Here is a 17,991-nt window from a genome sequence, read left to right on the forward strand (position 1 = left end):
GAAGAATCTCGCCCAATAAGCTTGGTGTTAGGCAGAGATTATATGAACCTTGGATGAAATCCTGGCTTCACTGAAGGTAATGGCAAAACGCTCATTGACTTCACTAGGCCAGGATTTTACCCCTTGTGCCTCCTCAATGGAAGACCTCTCCGTGACTACAGTGGGAGTTGGGTTGGACCCTGCTAGCCCAAAACTGTTACATGTACACAGCTTCCATTGAAGCCAGTGGGAGTTGTGTTCATGTAAAGAAGTGCAAAATTGAGTCCCAAGGTGTTATTACTCTGTTATATTACATTATTAATTATTATTATATATAATATATATTATTATATATTATACATGTTATATTACTCTGTTATCTGCAGGTTTGGTTTCTTATGGTGATTCTTTTTCTGCAATATTTCTTTTTGGTTTTTTAGAAAGCTTCAGTTTGTGTGGAGGGGCTCTTCCCTCTTTATCTGAAAACCATGAGATCTTCACTCACGTTATGGATCAATAACGCTACTGCACCCCATCGCAAATACCCTTTTCAAACAGGTTTGAATGCTTCCAAACCCTGCAGAATATTGGTCACTTCAGTAGTATCAAATTTTAGGCCAAGTCTACACTACAGACCTATACCGGTATAACTGTGTTGCTCAGGGGTGTGAAAAATCTATACCCCTGAGCAATGTAGTTGTACTGATCTAACTCTTCACTATGTCGACAGGAGAGCTTCTCTCGGGGAAGTGAATTAACTACACTGTCAGGAGAAGAGTCTTCACTTAAGCACTACAGTGGCACAGGTGCAGTGCTGCACGTGAAGATGAGCCCTTAGGATTTTAGGCAAAGTGTAGAATGACTGACTGGCTGCTGAGCTTATTCTGTTTAAGAGAATTTGCATTTTCTCTTTTGTCAGAGGCTTCTATTAGGCTTAAAAGGTGGCAGGACTCTTAAGACTCAATCCTGCAAGATGTTAAGAACCCTCAGCGACCACTGGCTTCAATGAGAGGTGAGGGTGCTCAGCAACTCACAGGACTGAATCTTTATTCTCCATTCCTGACCTTAAAAGTTAGTGTTAGAATGGATTGGCTTTAAAAAAGCCTTTCCACCATAGCAATAGTGGCACACGCAATACTTATAGCTCTATTGTGACACCACCCCCCCCCCCAAAATGTTAAAAAAGAAATACAACTAACTAAATAACCCAAAATGAACAAATCAACCAACATAAACAGAAAGTACCCCAGACAGAGGTTTGTTTTTGTTTTTATCCCTCTTCAGCATAGAATGCAATGTAGAAGGAGCTAGAGACTCCGTGAAATCTGACAGGTATTTCGCTAGTGCTAATGATTTATGTGGAAGGTGCCCACAGTGATGGTGGCAGTCTAAAAGCCTATGATACACTGTAAGCCACATTTATCAAGAAATGGACCTCGATAGATGTGGCTTACAATCTGCCATATGGACCATGCTATGGAAATGTTTAAGAACTCCTGCATTAAAACCTACAATCTCTTTGATACTCTGTCTTAGCCAGCAAATTATATTTTTGTAAGGAAAAGCGGGGGCTGGGCAGGAAGATTTCCAGGCTATTTTAACTCAAACCAAATACTTCTTTTATCAGACCTATATACCTTCTCCTACAGCTTAAGTTTCGGTGTGTTTATACTAGCCACCATTGGGGGCTAATAAGTCATATGGATGTAATAGAAACTAAACACTGAGAACCATTGTAAACCGGAATTGTGCTACTGAATCCTCATGTGCCAAATTGGATTTGTATCCCTGCATGATTTCATCCATTTTTTCCCCCAACTTGCTGTAAAAGTCCTTTTTGTAGTGTGTTGCTTTCTCTTTCCACTTAGGTCCGGGTTCTATTGGAATGGAATTGCAGTTTTCCCAGATCCACCAAAAGATGGTGTTTACCCCAACATGAGTGTCCCTGTTACTGATGCCACCATTCACCTTTATGCACAGACCATGGTGGCAAACATTAAAAAGAGGGCAGCCTGGTTCCAAACTACTGATGTCCTATGGCCGTGGGTAAATGTATCACTTTAGAACTTAATGACACATCCACAAGCTAAGTATGAGTCAACAGTGCAACACTGTTGCACAAAAGGTGAACATAATTCTGGGATGTATTAGCAGGAATGTTGGGAGCAAGACACGAGAAGTAATTCTTCTGCTCTACTCTGCACTGATAAGGCCTCAACGGGAGTATTGTGTCCAGATCTGGCACCACATTCAGGAAAGATGTGGACAAATTGGAGAGAGTCCAGATAAGAGCAACAAAATGATTAAAGGTGTAGAAACATGACCTATGAGGGAAGATTGAAAAAAATCAGGTTGTTTAGTGTAGAACAGAGAAGACTGAGAGGGGACATGACAACTGTTTTCAAGTACATAAAAAGTTGTTACAAGGAGGAGGGAGAAGAATTGTTCTTAACCTCTAAGGATAGGACAAGAAGCAATGGGCTTAAATTGCAGCAAGGGAGGTTTAGGTTGGACATTAGGAAAATCTTCCTAAGTGTCAGGGGGTTAAGCACTGGAATAATTGCCTAGGGAGATTGTGAATCTCCATCATTAGTGATTTTTAAGAGCAGGTTAGACAAACTCCTGTCAGGAATGGTCTACATCACTGTTTCCCAAACTTGTTCCGCCACTTGTGCAGGGAAAGCCCCTGGCGGGGCGGTCCGGTTTGTTTACCTGCCGCATCCACAGGTTAGACCGATCGCGGCTCCCAGTGGCCACAGTTCGCTGCTCCAGGCCAATAGGAGCTGCTGGAAGCAGCGCGGGCCGAGGGACGTACTGGCCGCCGCTTCCAGCAGCTCCAATTGGCCTGGAGCAGCGAACCTCGGCCACTGGGAGCCACGATTGGCCGAACCTGCAGACGCAGTAGGTAAACAGCCCGGCCTGCCAGGGGCTTTCCCTGCACAAGTGGCGGAACAAGTCTGGGAACCACTGGTCTACATAATACTTAGTCCTGCTATGAGTACAGAAGACTGGACTAGATGACCTCTCGAGGTCCCTTCGGTCTTTTGATTCTGTGATCAGACAAACTGTGCTAGTAAATGGTATTCCCTCATGATCAGGACCTCTAGTTTTGTCAGAGGATTGCCTGTTTGGGGTCAACTGCAGGAAAGTTCTTCAGAGAAGAGCTAGAGTGAAAGCTGGGGCTGTGTGTCATCATCAGGCCACTTTGGGGCTCTTTCCAAACCTAAGCTGACTTTTGCAGACCAAAAAATAATCCTGAATTCACCCTGATTTGGGGGTGAGTTCATGTTTCTGTGCAAACTGTCCACCCAACCCTGTAGTATTATGAGTGCAGACTGAACTTGGCGTTGTATACTAACATTTATGAAGGCGTTCTTTATTCCCCATGATGCATACAGAGATGTTGTGGTTCACACATCACGTGAAGATGTGAGGTGGGTCTGGTGTAGGAATCTTGCAGAGGTCATTGTTGAAAGGCAGTGTGTTCAAAGAAGTTTTTTGCACAAGAGGAAGATTTCCAAGAATATATCATTGTGCATCATACAAATCTACCATGAGACTGATTTTAAGAGTGTACACATAATACACTGGATGAGTAATTTTAATTGTGTGCCTAATTTTCCTGTGCATTTGCTATGATTGAACACACAATAATAACAAATAGCTGTGCTTTGTATAAGACACGTGTGTACACACAGATGCTCAGTATGCAGATGCAATCAGTTCAAGTGGGCATCCAAATTAAGTGTGTAGTTATGCACATGCATTTTTGATAATCAGGCTGCTTATATTTTGTGGATTCATTATCCCATTTAACTATTCGTTTATCCATTTTTTAGACTAGGGCTTATCATATTCTAGGTGGGAGGTTGTCAATAAATTGTGTAACATATGTGGTTATTCTGTCCAGATTGTTAGTGTGTTTTGTTGTTCCTTTCCTCTCCACCACTTACTCAGCACTGACGTAAGATTGTTTATTCTCAGCTCACAAAAATACATACAAACTCCTTCTCTTTTTGTCAAGAGCAAGCAAAGGAATGAGAGAATTGACCGAAAACTGCCCTTGCCAGACCTCAGATAGACACATTGGGCAACCTCCCTACCAAGGAAATGCATGCTCTTGTGAGTTGTGCAATGTAGACTAACTTAATTCCTGTCGATCATGGCAGTTGGTCAGTGTTGCTGTAGCCATGTTGGTCCCAGGATATTAGAGAGGCAAGGTGGGTGAGGTAATAATATTTATTGGACCAGTCAGTTGTCAGTTGTTCAATTTGAATAACCAAACCCATTCTTGCTACTTAGGCTCTGAACTTTTGACTGGTTTATGCAGATGAGCTCAGAAGGAAGAAGGATGTTTTACAGTGGATAAGAATTGTAATATAAGAACATTGTTAAACTACCTCATTATGGAAGTTAATAACCTGTGGGTCACTTGCTAGGATCTTCTGGGGATGTCCCGCTTAATCAATTCCCAGCCATTACAAGAGTTTTAGGCACTAGTGCACCTCAGGCCCTCCTGTTCTTTGCCTGTGGCACACAATGATTCAGTCTCCTGAGGTCTGTAATATATTGGTCTAAATTCTGATTCTTGGGCTTGGTGTAAGGGTTGACTGGAGGGTAGTTAGTAACCTGTGATATACAAAGAGATCAGACTAGATGATCTGATGGACCCTTCAGGTCTTCAGCTCTTGGACTCTGGCTATAACTATAACTTACACTAACTCATATAGATGTGTTACTTTCTAAATTGCAGGGTTGTGACAAACAGTTCTTTAATGCATCAGTTCAGTACTCCAACATGGACCCATTATTAGATTATATTAACAAGCATGCTGATCAATTTGGAGTGACCGTCCAGTATTCCACTGTCAGTGATTACTTCCAGGCATTGTATAACAGAAACCTCACATGGGATATTCAGAATTATCAAGACTTTTCTCCATTCAACAGGTACTTAACAATAAGTTTTTTATACACTGCATATACCGATAGATATCAGTAGCTGGCATTGGGGTTAATTTATTGTAACAGGAGTGTAAGGAGCTGTCATAAATATAAAGGAAAGGGTAAACACTTTTAAATCCCTCCTGGCCAGAGGAAAAACCCTTTCACCTGTAAAGAGTTAAGAAGCTAAGACAACCTTGCTGGCACCTGACCAAAATGACCAATGAGGAGACAAGATATTTTAAAAACTGTGGGGGGGAACAAAGGGTTCTCTCTGTCTGTGTTGCTTTTGCTGGGACCAGAGCAGGAATGCAGGTGAGAACTCCTGTAAAAAGTCAGTAAGCAATCTAGTTAGATATGCCTTAGATTCTGTTTTGTTTAAATGGCTGATAAAATAAGTTGTGCTGAATGGAATGAATATTCCTGTTTTTGTGTCTTTTTGTAACTTAAGGTTTAGCCTAGAGGGATTCTCTATGTTTTGAATCTGATTACCCTGTAAAGTATTTTACCATCCTGACTTTACAGAAGTGATTCTTTTGCTTTTTCATTGCTCTTAAGATTCAAGGGTTTGGGTCTGTGTTCACCTATGCAAATTGGTGAGGATTTTTATCAAGCCTTCCCCAGGAAAGGGGGTGTAGGGCTTGTGGGGCTTTTGGGGGGAAAGACGTTTCCAAGTGGGCTTTTTCCCTGTTATATTTGTTAGACGCTTGGTGATGGCAGCAATAAAGTCCAGGGACAAAAGGTAAAATAGTTTGTTCCTTGGGGAAGTTTTAACCTAAGCTGATAAAAATAAGCTTAGCGGGTTTTTCATGCAGGTTCCCACATCTGTACCCTAGAGTTCAGAGTGGGGAAGAAACCTTGACAGGAGCTTTTTTCCTGACTCACTCTTTCCGATTTGGTGGGCTCTATTAGCTCCAATTCTGAAATTTAAGAGGGGTTGGAGTGTCTTTCTGAGGCAGCAGGAATAAGGGGTGGAACCCAAGGGGTCCTGAAAGGAAACCACAGCGTGGGAGGTTTCAGAGTAGCAGCCGTGTTAGTCTGTATTCGCAAAAAGAAAGGAGTACTTGTGGGCACGTTAGAGACTAACAAATTTATTTGAGCATAGCTTTCGTGAGCTACAGCTCACTTCATCGGATCTCATGTTAGTCTCTAAGGATCGGATGAAGTGAACTGTAGCTCACGAAAGCTTATGCTCAAATAAATTTGTCAGTCTCTAAGGTGCCACAAGTACTCCTTTTCTTTTCACAGCGTGGGAGAAAGTTTAGCCTGAAGTTTGTCTTTGCGGTGTGAGTATCAATAAAGGCAAATCCCAGGAAGGGTAGGTTTTGGAGTATATCTATGTCTGTACGTGCGTGCCACTGTTGGTGAATCTCTGATGACCTGAAAGATAGAGTAATAATGCACTAATCAGATCCCCTGACGATTGCAAGTCAGGGATTTGGGAAAGTCGTGTACAGTGGATTAGGTCTGCAGAATTTAGAACAACTAGGCAAAATTCAGTGAGAGAGTTCAGTGGGTAGATGCAAGATATCGTGTGAAGAAGGAGCAATAATTACCAAGCATAATCACAAGCTGAAAACTGGTTAGGAAACAGCAATACAAAGATGGACTTGGGGAAGAAGGGGTGATGGCAGGTGCACTAAACATAAGCATGTAGTGCAATGCTGTTGTTTATATATAAAAACTAGTTTAAAGCCATGCTGCCCTTGGGTGTTTTTACAGAAGTAGGTCTCTAGAAATCGGAAAGGTAATAACTTGTGAACTCTGGGGCAGGGATCCTGGGTCAAATTCTGCTTTATTACACCAGTGTAAATCTGGCATAACTCCACTAAAGTCATCAGATTTACACTGATGTAATATAGGTGGGCAAAAACTGGGGATTGGTCCTGCTTTGAGCAGGAGGTTGGACTAGATGACCTCCTTCCAACCCTGATATTCTATGATTCTATGAAATTTAGATGCCTTTATAAGGATTCGGCAGCATTGGGTAAGCTTATTGTACTGCCTAAAAAAATCAGTCTCTCTCTATTTAGTGTTAGTAAGATCACTGTGCTTTGAGCTTCGCAGCACAGAAGGGAAAGTGATAAACTGGAAAATAGCCAAAGAGGTATACAAAGCTGATGAGAGAAATAGAGTGTATGTCCTGTAAAAACAGACCAGAGGAACTAGTTATGCACAGATAGGATAAGAGATGGCAAAGCGGGGACATGAAAGAAATCTGTAAATATCTGAACTTTTATTTGCCACTGTTAGGGAGGGTGGAATCACCCACCTTAGAGTAGTTTGCTAATCCTTTTGTCCTCCTATACCTCTGGAGCGCTTGATAATCTGGGAAACCTGTTAAATTATCTTCATTAATTTGAGTTGCTCAGCACTTGCTGCACTATGTGGTGCTCCTCAGGTTGTCACAATGCTGCTGGGAGCTCAAAGTATACGTGTGATTCTGGACAATTTAGGTACAAAAGTGCAATGTTCATACCAGAGAAGGCATCATAGAAATATAGGCCTGGAAGGAACCTTGAGAGGTCATCTAGTCGAGCCCCTTGCACAAAGACAAGTCCAAGTAAACCTAGACCATCCATGACAGGTGTTTGGCCAAACTGTTCTTAAAAACCTCCAATGACAGGGATTCCACAATCTCCCTGGGAAGTCTATTCCAGTGCTTAACTACCCTTATAGTTAGAAAGTTTTTCCTAATATCTAACCTAAATAGTCCTTGTTGCAGATTAAGCCCATTACTCCTTGTCCCACCGTCAGTGGATATGGAGAACAATTGATCACCGTCTTCTTTATAACAGGTTTACCCTGTCTCATTATTGCAGTATATATTTAGATGTTTGTGTACTTTGTAAGGCCACATATTCTGTTTTTAGCCTCACAAACAAACAATTAGAGACTAACAAATTTATTAGAGCATAAGCTTTCGTGAGCTACAGCTCACTTCATCGGATGCATGACGTGAGCTGTAGCTCACGAAAGCTTATGCTCAAATAAATTTGTTAGTCTCTAAGGTGCCACAAGTACTCCTTTTCTTTTTGCGAATACAGACTAACACGGCTGCTACTCTGAAACAAATAATTGAAATTCTCCTCTTTGACCATTTGAGGGCATCTGTTGATACATTTTGCGATCTCTTTGTAGTCCTGAATGCTGTTACCATATCACCCATTCTACTCCAGCCAAGGAAATGAAATTAAAGCTCATTCTGTTTTCCCTCCTCCTTTTAGTCAGGCATATGGATGGTTCATAACAAATTATAACTATCAATCAGAAAGCCCTTCTTTTATTGATTAAAAATAAATGTGCTTCAATGACACTACTGAATTTGTCTTGTACAATTTCATGGGAACTTAATTTCAACAAGAAGAGGCGTATTTTCACAGATAATTGCCTCAAATCAGCAATCAGATTACTAAGTTTGTAGTACAAAGTACTGTAGCTTCTTGGTCGTGTCTATTTAATGCTCTGCGGTGAATGGGTGGAGAAAGGGTGCTTAGCATTATTTTCCCCTCACCAGCTGTTGCTTTTTATAGATAAGAAGTTGCATAGTTGAGGAGTGTAACTAGTCAAAAATGAAGTAAGCAAGGTACAGTACTTTATTGTGTCTCATGTCGCTCAAATTCTTCATAGAACCATTTCAAGCGTGGACTGGGTTTTATACTTCCCGCAGTGTTTTAAAAGGAATTGCACGGAGAGCAAGTTCACTTCTCTATGCTGGAGAGTCGTTTTTCACACAGTATGTTCAGAAATATCCAGCAGGTTCTGTTTGTAAATTCTGGGCCTTACAGCAGCTCCACAGTCTTCGATGGGCAGTCTCTGAGGTAAACTTCCACATTTTTTATTAGGAAAATTATATACACTGTTACCCAAACGTCACTTCTGAAGACGAATTCACAAATTATAATTGTTGTGCAAGTATTGGGCCATAATTTGCATCTGCGGTTAGTTGGTGGGCACAACTAATAGGATTCAGTCAGTCATTGTGCCCACAAATCAAGTTGTTTGGTTATGTATTGTCACTTATGCATCTAAGTGTGTGTGTGCATGTGAGCTAGTGGTAGGCGTCACCAGCTTAGAAAGGCAAATAAAGCTCCAAGCCTCTGCCCTTTCAAGGCCCTTTCCTCAGGACTTGTTTTATTATCCACAAAATGGTCATAAAACAAAGCAAACCTTGTGGGAAAACACTGGGTAATAGCCTCAGAGGCTTTCCCCACTTCAGCCACTCTCTTCCTCTTTTTGACCCAGCTTCCCCTTCCTTCTACACTCTGACCACAGCAGCCATGTGGCCTGTTGGGACCTGTTAACCCTTTATATGCTGCAGCACCTAGTCACAGGATGCAATCAACTGTGGAGGTAATATTGTGCTATAAAATTAAAGGCTAAATTGAGACCCAGAAAAAAATATCTGTCCTTACGTATTTCACTTTTTGTGACCCAGTCGCTGATTATGTAGGCAGGCATTCATAATAACCTCACACTGAAAGGAAAAGGTAGATGGAAATCTTTGTGAGTCTTGTCTTTGACTATCTTGCTTCATTTATTACTCTTTAGGAATAGTCAAAATACAAATGTGGGACTACAGTTATAGGAAAGCAGTACATTAAATTATCTCACATGTGGGGATGATTTATTCATAGTACTGTAATTCAATTGTGCAGACCTAAATTTGGGATTCAAGTGGATTGTAACTTTTAAATCTCTTTTAAATGTAAGGTTCAGCACCATGATGGTGTAACAGGGACAGAATCCCCCAAGGTGAAGGACATGTATATGAATCACTTGATGGATGGAATAGTTAATGTGAAGAAACTGATGGCATCCATAATCTTAGACACAGACAATGCCAAGAAGAATGGAAAACTCTATTCTTATGCTTACAATAAAGACACAGGAAAACAAGGTCATATCTTAAATTCTTTTTGCTTTTCTTGATTGGTGTATGAAGCAGATTCTCCTGCTCTAATTAAATGGCCGAAGTGTTATCGTTGTAAGTAGAGCTGGGCAAAGGTTTTCGGACAAATAGTTTATGAAACAAAAAATGCAGTTTTGGTCAACCCAAATCCTTGATTAATGGATTAGAAAACATGCCTTACTGTGATAGACTCAAGAAGCTCAATCTTTTTAGTTTAACAAAGAGAATCATAGAATATCAGGGTTGGAAGGGACCTCAGGAGGTCATCTAGTCCAATCTTCTGCTCAAAGCATGACCAATCCCCAGTTTTTGCCCCAGATCCCTAAATGGCCACCTCAAGGATTGAGCTCACAACCCTGGGTTTAGCAGGCCAATGCTCAAACCACTGAGCTATTCCTCCTCCCTTTTGTCATACAAGGTTAAGAGGTGTCTTGATCATAGTATATAAGGACCTACATGGGGAACAAATATTTAATATGGATTCTTCAATACAGCAGAAAAAGGTATAACACAATCCAGTGGCTAGAAGTTGAAGCTTGACAAATTCAGACGGGAAATAAGGCATCAGTTTTTAACAGGGAGGGTTAGTTAACTATTGGAACGGTTTACCAAGAGTCATGGTGGATTTTAAAATAGAATATGAGGGTTGGAAGGGACCTCAGGATGTCATCTAGTCAAACATCCTGCTCAAAGCAGGACCAATCCCCAACTAAATCATCCCAGCCACGGCTTTGTCAAGCCAGACCTTAAAAATCTCAAAGGCAGGAGATTCCACCACCTCCCTAGGTAACGCGTTCCAGTGCTTCACCACCCTCTTAGAGAAAAAGTTTTTCTTAATATCCAACCTAAACCTCCCCCACTGCAACTTGAGACAATGACTCCTTGTTCTGTCATCTGCTACCACTGAGAACAGTCTAGATCCATCCTCTTTGGAACCCCCTTTCAGGAAGTTGAAAGTAACTATCAAATCCCCACTCGTTCTTCTCTTCTGCAGACTAAACAATCTCAGTTCCCCGAGCCTCTCCTCGTAAGTCATGTGTTGCAGTCCCCTAATCATTTTTGTTGCCCTTCGCTGGACTCTTTCCAATTTTTCCACATCCTTCTTGTAGTGTGGGGCCCAAAACTGGACACACTACTCCAGATGAGGCCTCACCAATGTCGAATAGAGGGGAACAATCGCGTCCCTCGATCTGCTGGCAATGCCCCTACTTATACAGCCCAAAATGCTGTTAGCCGTCTTGGCAACAAGGGCACACTGTTGATTCATATCCAGCTTCTCATACACTGTAACCCCTAGATCCTTTTCTGCAGAATGTCTAGCCATTCGGTCCCTAGTCTGTAGCAGTGCATGGGATTCTTCCGTCCCAAGTGCAGGATTCTGCACTTGTCTTTGTTGAACCTCATGAGATTTCTTTTGGCTCAGTACTCTAATTTGTCTAGGTCCCTCTGTATCCTATCCCTGCCCTCTAGAGTATCTACCACTCCTCCCAGTTTGGTGTCATCTGCAAACTTGCTGAGGGTGCAATCCACGCCATCCTCCAGATCATTAATGAAGATATTGAACAAAACCGGCCCCAGTATTCACCCTTGGGGCACTCCACTTGATACCAGCTTCCAACTAGACATGGAGTCCTTTATCACTACTCGTTGAGCCTGACGATCTAGCCAGCTTTCTATCCACCTTATAGTCCATTCATCCAGCCCATACTTTCTTAACTTGCTGGCAAGAATACTGTGGGAGACCGTATCAAAAGCTTTACTAAAGTAAAGGAATAACACGTCCACTGCTTTCCCTTCATCCACAGAGCCAGTTATCTCCTCATAGAAGGCAATTAGTCAGGCATGACTTGCCCTTGGTGAATCCATGCTGACTGTTCCTGACACTTTCCTCTCCTCTAAGTTCTTCAGAATTGATTCCTTGAGGACCTGCTCCATGATTTTTCCAGTGACTGAGGTGATGCTGACTGGCCTGTATTTCCCCTGATCCTCCTCCTTCCCTTTTTTAAAGATGGGCACTACATTAGCCTTTTCCCAGTCGTCCGGGACCTTCCCGGATCGCCATGAGTTTTCAAAGATAATGGCCAATGTCTCTGCAATCACATCCGCCAACTCCTTTAGCACCCTCGGATGCAGCGCATCTGGCCCCATGGACTTGTGCTCGTCCAGCTTTTCTAAATAATCCCGAACCACTTCTTTCTCCACAGAGGGCTGGTCACCTCCTCCCCAAGCTGTGCTGCCCAGTGCAGTAGTCTGGGAGCTGATCTTGTTCATGAAGACAGAGGAAAAAAAAGCATTGAGTACATTAGCTTTTTCCACATCCTCTGTCACTAGGTTGCCTCCCTCATTCAGTAAGTGGCCCACACTTTCCTTGACTTTCTTCTTGTTGCTAACATACCTGAAGAAACCCTTCTTGTTACTCTTAACATCTCTTGTTAGCTGCAACTCCAAGTGTGATTTGGCCTTCCTGATTACACTCCTGCATGCCTGAGCAATATTTTTATACTCCTCCCTGGTCGTTTGTCCAATCTTCCACTTCTTGTAAGCTTCTTTTTTGTGTATAAGATCAGCAAGGATTTCACTGTTAAGCCAACCAGGTCGCCTGCCATATTTACTATTGTTTCTACACATCAGGATGGTTTGTTCCTGTAACCTCAATAAGGATTCTTTAAAATACAGCCAGCTCCCTTGGACTCCTTTTCCCCTCATGTTATTCTCCCAGGGGATCCTGCCTATCAGTTCCCTGAGGGAGTCAAAGTCTGCTTTTTCGAAGTCCAGGGTCCGTATTCTGTTGCTCTCCTTTCTTCCTTGTGTCAGGATCCTGAACTCAACCATCTCCTGGTAACTGCCTCCCAGGTTCCCATCCACTTTTGCTTCCCCTACTAATTCTTCCTGGTTTGTGAGCAACAGGTCAAGAGCAGCTCTGCCCCTAGTTGGTTCCTCCAGCACTTGCACCAGGAAATAGTCCCCTACACTTTCCAAAAACTTCCTGGATTGTCTGTGCACCGCTGTATTGCTCTCCCAGCAGATATCAGGGTGATTGAAGTCTTCCATCAGAACCAGGGCCTGTGATCTAGTAACTTCCGTTAGTTGCCAGAAGAAAGCCTCATCCACATCACCCCCCTGGTCTGGTGGTCTATAGCAGACTCCCACCGCAACATCACCTTTGTTGCTCGCACTTCTAAACTTAATCCAGAGACTGACAACTTAATTCCATCACTGACAATTTTTTAAATCAAGGTTGGATGTTTTTATAAATGATATGGTCTAGGAATTATTTTGGGGAAGCTCTGTGGTCTCTGTTACATAGGAGATCAGACTCAATGATCATAATAGTCCCTTGTGGCCTTGGAATCTATGAATCTATTAAAATATTTGCAACTGTTCGACAAAAATAATTTGAATCATTTGCAAAATGGCCAGAGGAGGAGCTGGTGGTGACACTGCCACCAGTGCTGCTGTCCCGTTCTCTCTCCCCTCCCCCCCACCCCAACCTTTAGCCCAATAGTTAGGACACTCATCTGGGACGTGGAAGACCCAGGTTTGACCTGGAAGACCCTGTGTAGAACAGATCCCAAACTGATTTTTTTTTTTCTCCAGTTAACTGAAAATTCTAAAAAGCTCTAAAACCTGGAACTGAATGCCCAGCTCTAATTGTAAGCCGTCGTTTGGAAGAGGCCATGTACCAAGGATACCCACCAAGTCTCAAGCAAAGCAGCTGAGCCACCAAGTCTCAGGCACCCAAAACCAAAGATCATGCAGTAGGGACCCAGAGCTTTGTGTGACTAAAGACCTCAGGACTGGACCCCAAATTCTGCCTTCAGACATGTGTCCAAAGGAGAATTTGGCATGACAAAGACAGTTCCTTAACTAGTCTTCCTAACTGGAGGAAGGAGTCTAGGATATACAGTAGTCAACTTTATGGAAGATTTTCCTTATGATTTACTTCCAGGATATGCAAGAATTTATTAATGTGTTCTAGGAATCTGTTTATTCCAGGAAGATTGTGGAGTTCCTTTAAAAAAAGCTGGTTTGTTTTGGAGACTTTTATTATTGTTGAATGAAAACCGTGCTTTGGGCAGCAGCTTTTGCATTGTTTATGGGATACTGAAATTAGGTTTCCCTCTAGAATCTCCTGCATAACACTACTGGTATTTAGGCTGTATGACTGTAAATAGAGGAGAACTTTTTATTGTCATCACTTACTGGCTAGCCTGTTGTAATTAATATTAATGTCAAATGTGTTTCTCTGAATTCTGGGCCTTTGTGTGGTTCAAACAGAAGAATAATATACCAAAGGGGCATTGGCTTTATGCAGTATTATAAATGTAGATCTGAATGTGTAACCATGATACACTCTTTGAGGCATATTTTTTAGATTGAAACCTGAAAGATGGTGATCGTATTGTACCTGGGTAGTACTGTATGTTCCTTAAAAGAAAAATGACTGTGCATTACTGTTTCTTTTATTTTAAAGCTGTATTTTTACTTTGTGTGCGTGAAAAGGTACAAGGAATGTTGAACAATACATAATTGTCTATAATCCCCTGGCGTGGAACATCACTACCTTTGTCGTTGTTGCTATGAACCACTCAGCAGTCAGTGTGTATGATGAATTGGGACATCCTGTACTGGCACAGGTATTGTGTGGTTATGTTAATGTATATATTGCATTTCTCTTTGTAACTGACTCTTTCATTACAGTACAGTCATTTCCAATTCCCTTTTTTTCTTTCCCATCTTAGCAAGACATAATAGCTTCTCCTATAAATTAGAAAGAACAACATGATTATATTGGTTTTTCCCCAGTTGCTCATGTAATCAAGCACCCTGCCTATAAATCTCAGTTATTCAGTCCAATTTACTTTCCCAAAACAGAAAGTATCACCCAAAATGTATAATGTTAAGGACAAAGGGGAGGATCCTGTATATTTTACAAGGATTTGAAATTATTTGGCACATTAAGGAAACAAAAGAGGCCCCATGGGAGGAGTGTGTGGAATTGGATGAGTGCAGGGCGGGCTCGCTCTCCCACAGTGGCAGTGCCTGTCTTGCAGGGCTGGGCCCAGCTCCCTCCTACAGGCATGTCGACTTGCTGAACAAAATTGCAACATTACTCAGGTTTGGAGAAGCATCCAGGTCAAATTTCAGTGAGTGGCATTGCAACCTGGCACGCAGGTTCATAGCACCAGTCAGGTTTGTCCCTGCCTCCCCTCTGCCATGATGGAGGAGCACTTGGGCTAAACCTGCAAACCTTGGCACTGCAACCCTGGGTGCCAGGTTCCAATGCTCAGAGTAGGCAAGCAGGCTCAGACCCACAGGACAGGAACCACTACTGGAGAATGGGTGTGCGACAGGCTTGCTCTTCACCCACCCCATCCACGCCAGGCTGGAAGAATTGTGTTTGTCTAGGCCAGGGCCCAGTGATGGGTTAATCCAGTCCTGGATGTGGCTACTGATCCAGAACCTTTCCATCACCACTGGTAGGTTGGGATCCACTGTTTGGGAAACAGTGATTTAAAACACAATTTTGAAGTGTGTAAGTAGCCTCCGAGGAACCCCCAAGACGTTCCAATCATTTTTCTGTCAATCATCTTTTTTGTTAGTTTCAAGTGAGGTTTGCTTTTGTTTTTGTTTTTTCAATTACACTGGTATTTGAAGGCACTGTTGCACTCATTTAAATCAACAGCTTTGATTTCATATTGGCAAGGAGTTGGTTAAAATATTATATAATCTCATAGTTTGACACTAATATTTAATCTCAAACAAAACTGTGAATCTTAAATTGAGGTTGCTAAATAACTCCCCCTTATCAAAACAGAAAAAAAGAACATCATAATTCTAAATTTTAAAGGTGAACATGTTTGGAAATTCTCATGTGAAGATACCAGGTGAGACTTCTCAAATATGCACATGTTAGACATATACCAATTAGCTCTGTCTGAAATACAACATCATTCTCTCTCTTAACTTGCAGATCCAAAGCTCAGTAGAATCCCCCTCTACCTATGATCTGTATATTCTTGTCACACTAAGAGGTCTCAGTTACCGAAGATACAGCGTTAAGTTTTCAGCTGACAAGGAATCTGCATTCATTGCGAGATCAGTTAAATATGGACGAAAAGTCATAAAGCATGCTGATCATCAGAGTAGACGGCTGATTCCTGTGCTTAACGACTGCTACACAGTGATGTTGGACCAAAATACTCATCTAATGCACAGCATTACTGACAGGTGAGGCTACCAGCATTTTTCATTTAGTCAAACAGCATTTTATGATCAGCAAAACTCTTTTTAAAAAAGGAAATCCAAATACTTGATCACATATTATCCTCTGAGGGTTAACAACTAACAAGAGTGCTTTACAATCAAAGGACTTGAAAACTTCTTCCTTCTGCTCATTTTGTGAAGTGAGCTAATGAATGGTCTTATTCCTAGACTATACTTTTTCCCCCTGTGGTATTGAATCTGTGTAGTCAGTGAAATATTCATTGATTCATAATTCCAAGGCCAGAAGGTATGACTGTGATCATCTAGTCTGACCTCCTGTATAGCACAGGCCATAGAACTTCCCCAAAATATTATGGTTAACTAACTTAAATTTTATAATGTACTAACTTCAGGAGATCAAGTATATTTAAAATAGATACTATAACACGGTGCCCAAGTGCCCCCTTGTGGCTTTGCAGGCACCCTGCTCATTAGCCCCCTCTGATAGGCCCTTAAACACTCCACACAGTCTCTGATGTGGTTCACAGCACCCCTTCCCAGGGCTGGTTTAACATCAAATAAAATTCACGCAGTCCTCAGAGTCCTTAATCACAAAATAATTCCCAGTGAGCCCCCAGCATGAAGTCCATAATCACAATTCAACAGTTCATACTTAGTTCCAGTTCTTCTGCCATGCCGAGAGCTCTTCCTCTTCCAGTCTGCACCATCCAAAGCCATCAGTGCCAACCCTTTCTGTCTGGAACTCAGCCCTCTGGCCCTGGCTTCCTCATCCTTCAGTGTCTCCCCTGTTCTGGGAGAGAAGGCAGTCTATATACTGCCCTCCTCCAGAATGGTCCTCCTGATTGCTAGGAGAGAGGAGAAACCTGCCCCACCCCACACTACAGGGCCCCTGAACCTGGGCCCTTAAAGGAACAGTGTCCTGGGGTTTTTCTCCCCTCATCCAATTCCCAGTACCCCGGTCCTGCTTCCTCACTTGTGGCCATTTTCTGGGTCTTTGTTTATTCCAATACCCTGGAAGTGGGGTCCTCTGGCCCCCTTTCCTCTTACACTAGTATATTCTGTTACAGATACAATACGAATCTACAGTGAATTTATGTGATCTCACATGATGTAATGATAGCCAAGTGCTCTCCTCCCCATCAGTAATTCCTACTGCGTTCTCTAAAACTGCTAGCTCTAGGATGCAAACATAGAGAACTTCTTAAAGAGAACTTGACATTCCTTTTATTTTATTTATATTTAAATAAAAGGAAATAAAACCAAAAAACTGACCAACAGTGCAAACTAACTGAATACATCTGTTGGTTTACAGATCCGGATCCTCATATGGTGTAAATTGCCACAGCTCCTTTGACTTCAGTGGAATTATGCTGATTTACAATGGCAGACGGATCCAGTCCATAGTTTTCAAGTTGGCACATGCATCTTACTAATGATCTTGGATCTCATTCACAGAGGTGTTTTTGCTTAGAATCATCTCCCTCATGGGGTATTTGGAGGATTAACTAGTTACTAGTTAAAGTTTGTACATTACTTTGAAGATGGAAAGCGATAAGCATTATTATTAGAGATGGGCCTGAACCAAAGCCCTGGATTTGAACATTGAGAAAGATCAGATTCCATGTCCACATTTTAAAATTGGGCCCTCTCTCTAGAATGGAGATAAATTAAAAATCTGGATTCAAACACCAACCTTAGAAATTTGGAGGATAGAAACTGTGAATCCAGATCTGCATTTGTGTGGCTCAGGCCTGTTATTGTGGGGTGTGATATTGAAATGTTACAATTTACTGTTGAAGTTTTGGCAGGTCCCTTGGCATGGGAAAAGCTTGAGAAATACATAAATAAACACTATATCTGAAGGCTCTTCTTCTCCCCTTTCCCTCTCTGACTTTTCTCCACCCCCTGCTGATGTATGGTAGTTTGTG

At 42.0% G+C, this 17,991-nt stretch overlaps 1 protein-coding gene across 1 annotated transcript in view; it reads left to right on the forward strand.

Moving 5' to 3' along the window:
- Positions 1-17,991, forward strand: part of MAN2B2 (mannosidase alpha class 2B member 2) — a 48,332-nt gene that overhangs the window by 18,913 nt on the left and 11,428 nt on the right. Inside the window, 10 exon segments of the mRNA XM_038400437.2 lie at positions 424-447; positions 449-537; positions 1,848-2,025; positions 4,733-4,929; positions 5,952-5,953; positions 8,554-8,744; positions 9,637-9,784; positions 13,618-13,662; positions 14,339-14,472; positions 15,810-16,066. Of these exon segments, the coding sequence (XP_038256365.1) occupies positions 424-447; positions 449-537; positions 1,848-2,025; positions 4,733-4,929; positions 5,952-5,953; positions 8,554-8,744; positions 9,637-9,784; positions 13,618-13,662; positions 14,339-14,472; positions 15,810-16,066 (1,265 nt within the window).

The sequence above is a fragment of the Dermochelys coriacea genome, chromosome 4 (assembly GCF_009764565.3).
Source record: "Dermochelys coriacea isolate rDerCor1 chromosome 4, rDerCor1.pri.v4, whole genome shotgun sequence".
NCBI classification, from domain to species: Eukaryota; Metazoa; Chordata; order Testudines; family Dermochelyidae; genus Dermochelys; species Dermochelys coriacea.